Source organism: Chaetura pelagica, unplaced genomic scaffold (genome assembly GCF_000747805.2).
Source record: "Chaetura pelagica isolate M959 unplaced genomic scaffold, ChaPel_1.0 scaffold361, whole genome shotgun sequence".
NCBI classification, from domain to species: Eukaryota; Metazoa; Chordata; class Aves; order Apodiformes; family Apodidae; genus Chaetura; species Chaetura pelagica.
In genome coordinates, this window is record NW_009952363.1 from 23,231 (window position 1) to 34,457 (window position 11,227).

General features: G+C 48.0%; 1 protein-coding gene across 1 annotated transcript in view; it reads right to left on the reverse strand.

Moving 5' to 3' along the window:
- The window catches only part of LOC104397927 (collagen alpha-1(XXVII) chain-like), a 33,859-nt gene that overhangs the window by 20,201 nt on the left and 2,431 nt on the right, over window positions 1-11,227 (reverse strand). The window contains exon 2 of the mRNA XM_010007945.1: window positions 3,967-4,020. Coding sequence (XP_010006247.1) covers window positions 3,967-4,020 — 54 coding nt within the window. The remainder of the gene's footprint in view (window positions 1-3,966; window positions 4,021-11,227) is intronic.

Sequence of the window (11,227 nt, forward strand, 5' to 3'; positions counted from 1 at the left end):
AATGACCACTCATTCAACACTCCTCGTGTCTTGGGGTTTCACTGTGTAAAGTGACTTTTTCTGCTCCTGACCTACAGATCCTGCTCTGACCTCTGGCTTGCTGAAAAATGAGCTAAATGCTTGAAGTGAAGCCAAAGAAACTGTTTCTTTAAAGACTTCTTTTCAGAAATTGGAAAATCTTCCTCATGGCAGGAGGATATGGGGGAACCTCCACAGCTGACTGAGTTCCTGCTTGTTTTAGGAGGGAAGTCCTGCATTTGGAAGGAAAGGGAGAATTTTTGCAACCACAGCCCAAATGTAACAGGGACATGTTAAGCTGGGGCAATTTTTCAAGCTGCAAAGGTTCACAGGAGGATGACAAGAGCATCCCAAAGCAGCAATGAGTGCAGATGTATTTTCTCCAAAAATCCATTTGGATTTTCCCTGGATTTTTCAGAGCAGTTAGATAAAACAAGAGCAGTTGCAGGATGCCAGAATATTTGTTCCTGCTTCCTGCCTCTGACCTGTTGTGCAGACATAGATAAAACACTCCCCTTGTACCTGACTTTGCACACCTGTTAGAGAAAGAGGTTGACTTCCAGTGGGACCTTGATTCCATAGATTCATAGAATGGTGAAGGTTGGAAGGGACCTTAAAGACCATCAGGTTCCAACCTCCCTGCCATCAGCAGGGACACCTCCCACCAGACCAGGCTGCACAAGCCTCATCCAACCTGCCCTTGAACCCCTCCAGGGAGGGGGCATCAACAACCATCCTGGGTAACTTATTCCAGAGTTTCCTAATATTTAAGTATTTTGGAAAGTGTCCCTGTCACTCTTCTCTTGCTGTCCTGGGGTTGAAGCCAGCACCCTGGCTCCTGGCTGTGTTGCCTTGCTGTCCTCTTCATGTAGGAGGGGGACAGAGACCAGGGTCTACATGGCACCGGTCTGGAAGGCAGCACTGAACAACAATTATCACACTGGTCAGTACTTTTATGCAGATCTGTTAAATCATGGGTAGTTTGCTGGTCTTGCTATCCCAGTGAGAACTGCAACAAGTCACCATTTGTGATCTGCAGAGATGTGCTGGCAAAAGCTCCTCATGCAGACAGTGAAGCTGATGGAGTCCTGGGTGAGGCTGGAACAAGCTACAATGGTGCAGAAGTTATTGCTCCACCGGGAGCACTTTGCTGACAGTTCCTTGTGGAGCCTGTTAGCACAGCTCTGCTGAGCAAACCCCAGCCCTGCTCCCTGCCTCCCCACTCAGCCTTCCTGCTTGAAGAAATGTAAAAAGGTCATTGCAGAAATGAAGTGAAACACACCTTGCTTGCACAGAACTGTTCTGGGAGGGTTGCTGTGCATGGGCCTGAGTGCCACCACCCACCCACAGCTGGGGAAAAGGTCTCCCACTCCATGCCCAGCAAAGGGCTTTCACATTGCACAAAACTGGGGAAACCCTTCAGAGCAGAACCCCCAAACCTTCCAGGCACCCAGACCTTAGACACTTGCCAAGGCACATGACACACTCCTTTGAGGAGAAGCAGGATGGACAGACCTTTGCTTACGCCTCGAATTCTTTAAAGCCAGCATAAAAGCTGAAAATGATCCCAGCTGGCTGGAGTCAGAGAAGACTTTCCTCTCGAGTGTCCACAACCACTGCAGCAAGATCCTGACAGGTTTGCACTCTGGATCTGCACAGCTACACATTCCTGAGGAACTGCTCTTAGCCAGCATCTCCAGTCATCAGAACTGCAACATCTTTACTCCTTTCCCATGCAGTCCCTTCAGCACCAATCAGAAGAAAAACACAGCTTTGATTTTTATATATATATATTTTTATATATATATATATATATATATATATATATATTTCTCTGCCTTTGTAGCTGCAGTGGGCAGAGCACAGGAGCAGTCTGAGTCTGTCTCAATGGGTCCCTGATCCTGAGTGTAAAATTTACAGGGTAAAGGGTGCAAAATTAATTCCATGCTCTTAAAATGAGGCCTGGCCTTTCAAAATGGAGAAATGTCTGTTTTCAAGAAGCCTGCCCCTACCCACTCAGCTACCCAACCTTGGCTGCACTTGAATGCCAAGATGTGTCCTGAGCACAACCTGTCTTGTGTTTTTACAAAGACCAGCATTTGTTATTGGGAACCAGGTGACATATCTTTCATGGAAGAGCAACATTCAGGCTCTGCTGGCAAGGAATTCCTTGCTGGAAGCAAGGAGTCATGGGGTCATCCAGCTTTCCTTACAAACTCTCACAGACCACAATCTCACCCTCGAAGCAAGACCTTCATTTTACCCTGAGCAATGTGGGGAGAGAAAGGGAAATTAAACAGAGACAACAGAGAATTCTAAGGAGGGGAAATACTGTGCTACGTCAGCAAAAGAACTGCTTTATGGACTTCACAGCTGCAGAAGGTCATGAGTCAAATGCTGCCACTATGTTTTCAAATGAGACAAGTAATTGTAAAAGAATTAATAATGTAGAAATTATGCAAGCTACAGAAAGGGCAATTATGTCCCATGCTTTAGGCCATAAACAGCATTGGTGTCAAGAAAAAGAATCAAATCCTTCCTTTCCTCTGGCCTTGAGCACTGCAAAGTTGCATGGAATATTCACCTCCTCTCAGGAGCTCCTGTCTTGGGCTGGAGCCTCATGGGACAACTCATGGGATGGTATGAGAACTGTGTGCATTTGCTTTGTCTGAGGATCAGGTTAGGTGGAGGTAGAACAAGACCCCTGCACTGGTGCACATTTCTTTTTAAGTGGCTCATGCACAACAAAAGATGCAAGAATTCCCCACAGCCTATCTTAGCTCCTGGCAGCTCTTCTTCTTAGCAGTGAAATCTGTAAACTCTGAAGAGCCACAAGAAAAAAAATAATACTAGAAACAAAGTAAAAAAAACTTCTGCACAGAGCAGTTCTGTCTCCAGTGCTCCAGGCCAGACATTTACAGGGTGACCTTTTTGCCCCCTCCCAAAATTAGCACAGCCTCTTTGCAGAGGCCTGAGCCAAGCCAGGCTCACAGCTGAGCACTTCCTAACTGGGAACTCTTTCCTGGGCTGATTCTCAGCACCTCTGGCAGGGACTGAACTCAGAAATGCTCTGTTGCTTATTGTCTTTCAGAAGATCATCTTAAACACAGGCTGGAACCTGCCACAGCTGGGGAGCAACACAGTTATGACATGGCTTTCACAATGCTTTTTTCTTCAGAAAAACTCAAGTTTTAGTAGGTAGTGGAGCTTGGATGTAGCAGCTGGGGTCTCCAGACATGGAGTCTAGTTTGCACACCAAGGATGGCAGAAGTAACATCAAACATCTCTCCTGAGCTATGAGCTGGGGTGAGAAGACACTTTCAGCCATACTGGGGACTTGCTGAGAACTGGAAACTCTGGGCAGTTTGCTGATGTGGTTGCTGCTCAGGTATTTGTCAAGAGAAGACATCAGGACTGTGGAGCCACATCTGATGTGGAAGAGCTTGTCATGTCCTTGCACTGGTGGTGCTGCCCCACAAGGTATGATCATGGAGCCAGTTTCTTGAGCACTGACCTGGTGTGGGTTGGGAGTCAAAAGATGCAAATGTCTGGGGCTGGAAGGAGGGAATATTTGGATTTGTGATCCAGGCAGCATCCTGCTCTGGCAGCAGAGGGAGATTTCCTCACACATACTTGGCTAAAACTCAACCCCATGAAATGTCTTTAAAGAACAAGAAAGAGGCTAAGAGCTGGGAGGCTGTGTGTTCCCTGAGGACACTTGTCACAGGCCTGGGAGATCTTGCAATGACCAGTACAGATAAATGCAGCTTCTTTCTACAGCAGTAAAACCTGAAAGATCTGCAGGACTCCCTGCAGCCCAGGCCTGGAGAGCAACAGGATTTGGGACCTAAGTGTAGGGCATTAGATAACACCACCATACACCAGCCCCTGGAGCAGCAGGACAGGCAGATGCAAGTACAAACAGAGAGAAATTCTTAAACCACTTACTCGGGAACCTCTCTTGCCAGGTGGTCCTGGTAAGCCCGGCAGACCCGGTGGACCCTAGAAAAATGAGAACAGGAGTTAGTGATGGTTCTGTAACAGGATGGGGCTCCTGACAGGATCTCAGGGGGATCCAGGACACAACCATTTGGAGAAGAACCTGGTGAGAAGGGCCAGTTATAAGATCATGGCCAGAATTTCCCTTCAGCCTATGCCAGCAGCACCCAGGGCCAGAAGCCAAGCACACACTGCAGCAGCATGGATTTCCACAGGGCAGAGCCTGAGCTTTCACATCTTGCTGCTGGGGATGGTGCCCCAGTGACCACAGCTGTGCTTCACCCTTCCAGCTTCCTGGGCTCAGGCTGTAACACAGGGATAACAACGGACTCTCAGCTTTGGAGTTTCCTGCTACGTGCAAACACACAACAGAACTGATGTGTGAGCACCTTGGCGAGGGAGGAACTCTGGGTTGTGATCAACACCAGCTGAGGGAGCACAGTTCTTGATCCTGTAGGTTCCTGTGTGAGTTGCAACATAGTCACATCCCAGCACTTCATATTTTAAAGCAGAGTGATGGAAAGTGTAATAAAATTGTGTCAATGTTGGAAATTCTTAAATGCAGCCCTGCAATATAGAACAGGTCAACATATACATGTCAGAGTATTTGGGTTCTTGGAAGAGGGTGAGAACAAGGCAGAGGTATCAGGCACCCAGCTGTGCACTGATCTGAAACAGGTTAGGAAAAAATACTTAAGCAATGAGGTTTGAACTCCTTTGAATGTATCCCTTTATTTATTCATTTTTTCAATGGACTGGAGAATTCAGATTTCTGGAGAGCCATTTGCAACTCTTAATAACTCCTCTAGACTTCTTTTCCCCCAAGCCAAACATGTCTGAAAAGAATAACTGTTAATTAAAGTGTCTCTCAGAGGGTTTATATTCTAGTAGCTGGTTACAAAAGACAAGTTTTCATTGCATCTAGGGGAGAGAGAGATCCAGAGCAGCAGACTGAAAGATGTTTGGAAGGCAGCCTAAGCTCTCCAACTGCGTGGTGGCCAGGAGAGCAGGTCCCAGGAGCAATGGGGACAAGATGGGTGAAGCACATGGAGCAGGTGCAGCACAAGCCCCACAGCCACACTCTGGCCCCAGCACAGCCCTGCTCCTTTCCCACTGGGTCATTTCTGGAGGACCTCCCATGTATGGTCACCCCGAGCAGAGGCAGCTGCAGGGCTGACCCTGTTGCTACTGCAGGACTGATTGCCAGGCAGGGCTGCTCAGGCTCTGCAGTGTTACTGGCCCTGAGGAAGAGTGAAAAGTTCATGATCTTGAACAGAGTTTCCAGGAGTTACTCAGTGTGTGAATTAGTCACAAGCCTTAGATATCCCTACCTTAAATCTCGTGCCCTGGAGAGGATTTTGAAGAGAGACAACCTGCCTGAGCCGTATAGGTAACTGAGGAATAAACACTCCCCTAATATTACCAACCCTCCTATACAAAAGCTGCAAATTAATTGGTATAAAAGAGACATTTTAAAAAAAGATGCAGCCAAACTTGGTACGACAGAAAAAAAATCAGGGGGAGGAGTAAGCAAAGTCCTGGGTAGGTCTCTCTGTGCTACTAATTTGTCAGACCAGCAAACGAACAATATTTTTTCTGTAGTTATTTCTGTCTGTAGTAAAGATGACAAGAAAATTCCTGTTTTACAGATGTAAGAGCCCCCAGAGCACACAATAGCTAGTGACACACAGGGAGGGTCTTGTACCACCATATCACTCACTGCTGCTACCCAACACTGCTGCCTGGCCTGGAGATTTCCAGTCTCTATAGCCTGAGACACTTCATCTGACCTCTTTGCACGTCGCTTGTTGCTGCCTAACACAGTATTACTGGTCCTTGTATTAACAACCCACATTGATCCAGCTGACCCTCATTTTAGCAAGACACACAGCATTTTAACCTGCCATTGTGCCAGCCCATGGCCCCATGCATAATGCAATTATACAGCTGTGCAAATAGACACATAATTGTAGGGTGTTTTAAGCCTGATGTATAATTGTGCTCCAGAATCCAAGCTTTTATTAAAAAAATCCCCTTGCCCATTTAGTAGGGAAGGTAACTATCAAAACATGATTCCAATGCAAGGGATCCAATTACAGTTAATAGAGTTTACCAAAGATTAATTCAAGTGCTTAACCTCTTCTCCATCAAAACCCATCCCCATTTACCCCTAGAAGGACAAGTAAATGAGAAGGTGCAACTGTCTGAGAGCTGCGTTCCAAGCATACCAGGATTGAGGTGACCTTTCCCACCTTCCTGCTAACAGCAGCTGCAATTGTACTTGGCCACTTGAGTAAAAATCTTCTCCAAAAACATGGGTTGTTCAGAATAAACTGAAGCTAACATAAAAATGAGAGTTAATACCTACACAGGAGGGGGAACACAGAGTTAAGGGAAAGACATTTGGCTGGAGCAGCACGGAAAGAGCAGCAGACAATTCAGGAGTCCCTTTCACTTTGCTTTGGTTTTGTTTGCATTCCCTTCAGCCTTTCCTTTCCCCCCCTCTGGTTAAGGGTAATAGGAATAAGGAGACTGTGGGGTGGGTGGCTAAAAGTTGCCAACCATGATGGTAATGACATAAGGGAGGAGTGTGAGCACATACAAGTTACAAACAAGACAAGGGAGATGACTGGATTAGATGAGCACAGGGAGCTGTGAAACATGAAACAGTGCAAGGCCACCTTCTGGCTTCCCACATGGGTTCCTTGGTTGTGGATTGGATGGGACATGTCCTAGTGCCTCATTTCTCCTCTGCCCTACAGATGTGTCTGTGCTGCCCAGCCCCAGCTCCCCACCAAGAGGCCCAGGTCAGCCAACAGGCTCTGCCTGGGGAGGGCAACACTGAAATACACAGGGAGAAAAATGCACATTGGCAGAGGCAGCCAGAGAAGAGCAGGACTGGATCAGGGCCCAGCTACTTCCAGATGATGGATGCAGTCCCACTTAGAATGCAAGGCTCCCAGACAAGGAGAGGAAGAGGCTTCTATCAGGGAGCCTCAAGACAGGGAGTTGCTGGTTCTGCCTGGGGGCAAAGCCCACACAGCCCCACCAGAGACACCTCAGCCCTCAGCCCTAACGCAGGGAAGAGTTCCCGTGATCACACAGAGCCTGCGTGGCCCTTCCGGGGTACCCTCTGGAGCATTCCTGGGGAATTCCCCAGGGAGCAGTGGGAAGTCTTCCTTTTCCTGGCAGCTGGAGGAAGAGATCACTTTTCTGCTCCTGTCCTCCCCGTTGCAGGGATGCCCCAGGAGATCAGCAGAGCTGCCAGGCTGCTGCAGCCAGCTCCTGCTCCTGGCACTGTGGTTCTTGTCTCTCTGGCTTCCTGCCTGCTCCTTTCTGCAAGCTGATGGCAGAGAACACACCCTTTTATCACACAAAGCAAAATCAGAGATCAAGGAGAAACATGGCAGCAGCAGATACCCTCTCTTCTCCAGCCAAACAGCTGAATTGTTAACCAGCCTGAACAGTTCTGTGAAGCAGCTCATGGCAGCCACATAAAAGTTTAACCCTTCTCGGGTTCCCACGGTAGCATTAAAAAAGATGACTGATCCCACCAAATGATTATAGGATTTATTCTAAGCTGCTGCTGGGAAACTTTCTGGTGCAAAGGGCACTTTTTTTTTTCTTTTAGTTTTTTTGAGCTTCAAATTGCAAATGGAAATTTAAGCTAAGTTGTCTGAAAAGGAAATACATCGGACCCTGAGGACAGGAGAAATCTCACCATTTCCTCTCCCTGGCAGCTTAGATCTCTGCCTCTCCCACATCATGACCCTCCTCACACTGCTTCCTCTGCCCCCAGTGATGCTGCTGGGAGCCTTCAGATCTCAACACTTGAGCAAGGCTGAACCTGTTTGGTGAGGGCTTCAAGGAAAGTACAATTGGTGCAGGAACTGGTGCTGGTGGTGTGGGAAATGATTTGCTTCCTTCTGAATGACTACAGAACCAACTTGCTCAGATAGTAAAGTATTCCTGTAATCCTCTCCCCAGGGGGAAGCACTCAGTCTAGCAGCAAATAGCTGACAACTACCCAGGACAAAATTCAGCTCATATTCCAGTGCACACTGACAGACTGACACATCTGTATTTGATAGTCTCCACTGTCCTGCTGCCTGCCCTGTTCTGGGTCCCTGCTCAGCAGCTTTGGTACAGAAATGGTTGCACCTCAGAGGTGGGCATCCTGCATTGTGCAGAACACTGCAAGGACTGGAGAATATCCTTCCTTCTCAGATGCTAATGCACGTGGTAAAACTCAAGGTAAAAGGGAATTCAGAAAATACATCAAAAGCTTCTCCTCACATTGGCATCAAGTTCTGAGCAGTGAGGTTACCCCTGCAGACAGAGAACCTGGAGGAGTTCTCTTTCTGGAAAAGGTGAGGCATACTTCCCATGCAAACCTGCTCCACAAATCCACTGCTCAGCTTTGTACATCTGGAAAGCACCAGAGACACAGCATCAACAGGGGCAGCACCAGAATTAAAAATCCCCTGCTCAGGAGAACAGGAGGAGAAGACGTCACCCTCAAAGGCCAGGCCAACACTGCTTCACCTCACTGTCCTTGCCAGGCACTGAGAGACAGGACCCAAACTAAAACCCAGCTTGAAGTACAAACAAACCTATGCTTTTGAGGGGAAAAAAAAAGATCCAACCCTTTGGTTACTTTCCTCTCCAAGTCAGGCTTATCATATTAAATTTGGACACATCTGTGTTTCAACCAGTCTAAAAAGAAAAAGCCCTCATAATTCTGGCAGGAGTGGAGGTGCTGGTGGGAAGCCAGTCTTGTAATGACTTCCGTGAGAGACACAGATGTTTATTCTGGGTCTGTACAACACCTCTCATGGAAAAGTCCTTGTCCACAATTGGATTCCTCACAGAGTGGCAGCACAATACAGAGCAAAATATTAGTATTTCAGCTTGATGAAAGCAGCTTTTCTATGGAGACGTCTCAGGAACAGTCCTTGCATGAGGCACTTCAGACTCTCAAGCAATCTCAGACCTTGGAAGGAAGTCTGAAAGGGTGTGAAGAAATAGAAGGGGTCCCATACTCTCTCACTCACTTCCTGTTTTTAAAGATTTACAAAAATACCTGTATGTATTTATACAATTCACCCCTACAACCTTTGCAGCACATTTATCTCGATCAGACTTTCAACTTCTGCTCTTCAAAATGAACTTTGTTTCAGACAAATAGAGTTTTCTAATGCTTAGTCATTTGCCTGCAAGATTTCCCTTTGGGGATAGTTTTGGTTAAATTAACAAAACCTGATGATCCATCTGTGTGAGTGAGGCTCAGACGTTTCCCATGAATTACACAGCGCGTGTGATCTCCCTTCTTATTGTATTTTATTAATATGACTCATTCATTAAGAGACACTCAAACACATTGTGTGTTCTTTAATTTATCATAGCCTGTCAAGCTCGAGTAGTCTTTTCTGGTACAAAAAAATGACTGGAAACAGGCACTTCATATTTTATCAGCCTTCCCAACCACCTCTCTCTCTCTCCCCTACCTACTGATTGACTTGGCAAGGAGCGGTTCTCTCGGAAAGGAGCTGAGCTCCAAGACAAACTGCTTGTGGGGAAGATGGCAGCTGGAGCAGTCTAGACTGGGGACGGGCTCAGAAACAGAGCAGGTCTGTCACAGGCAGCCTGCCAGAGGGACACCACCCCCTGGCTGGGCTGCCCACCCCAGGGTTCCAACCTGGGCTCCTGCCCTCACACCGCGCTGGAAACCGGAGCTCCTGGCGCGCTCGCCCAGGGACCCTTCCCAGTGGGATCCTGGGGCAGCCATGGGAAACACACACTCCCTCCCTCTCTCTCTGCATTACTCAGTGCTTCCACAGCCTCTTAGTGAACTCAGCCTGCACGTTCAGCACCAGGTACAGTTTTCTTGCTCTAAAAATAACCCTCAGACACTCGAGTCAAGACGGGGTTTTTGTCTGCAGGGTCAGCAGTTATGGAATTACAGCCTGACATGGGAGGAGAAAGGTTGAACTTGGGGTGCTCTATGTGCAACCCAGCTGGACCCCAGGCCTGTGCCAGGGCAATGGATTTGCTGCAGTTTTGCCACGTAGCACAGAGCACACACACCCCAGTAAGCAGTGCTGAGAGGGCTGCAGCCCTCTAGACCTCCCCACCAAACCTGCTGCAGGTGTAGACAAGCAGATGACAAGCTGTCCACCAAAGGATTCAAAACACCTACCACAGCCTTGGCCTGAGGGCTTGACATGGGGGCAACAAAATAATATTTTACATCCAAGATACTTGCAGGCATGTGCTGGGGTCAGGCTGCTCTGCAAGCTGAGAGAAGGCCCACTTGGCCCTACACAAGGATGGGAGATCTCCAGCAAGGCTGAGCAGAGGTGCTCCAGGCAGCCATGGGGATGATTCAGAGGGGCACTGGCCAGCTGCTGAGTCAGTGCTCAGTCACTGCCTTCGCATCATGTTTGGGTGTTCTTTCTGCTGTTTTCCTCCCCCCCCCTCCAAAAGAAATGCAGAACTCAGATCCCAAATGCTTGTGGTTATTAATGGTTCCCAAGAAATAGTTCTTTTTTAAGAGCATAGTCTCCCTCCTCTAGCAGCCCAGAAAAAACCAGCATTCCTGAAGAATGAATGCTTTGCCATGAGTTGCATGTGGGATGCAGCATCTCCACTTCCTGCTGCAGCTCTATGGTGGGATTTCAGGATGGATGAATCCATGGAGAGTGTTGCTGTTTACTGCTAGGTGAACAGATCCTTCCAGCCCCTTGCTTGCACTCCTCTAACCATGCAGACACCTCCCTTGGTTGTGGGGAAGGGGCCCTTCTGCACAGCTAAGGTTTTACCACAGTTATTTTGGTAGCGTCCACAAAGCCCGAATTACAGAGACCGCAGCACCTGAGTCATCCCTGCCTTGTACCCTGGCTGTCAATCCTGATTGTGGGATAATGTGGATGAGAGATGGTCCTTTCTCTTGATGGAGAGGACAGGCAGAGTTCTGCTGGCTGCCAGCCTACCTCTGGCCAGAGAGCATTGCCAGGGGAGCCCCAGTCCTTGCTGAGAAGGTAAAGAGGCACTTTCCCATCCACTCTCCTCTGCCCAGCCTGACGTCTTGGATGGACCTTGTATCAAGCAACACAACAGGCAAAACTAATTAATAATCTTATCTTTCCACTCATGAGCCAGACTCCATGTATAACATTCCCAGCCCATAACCTGCCCCATCCAGGGAAAG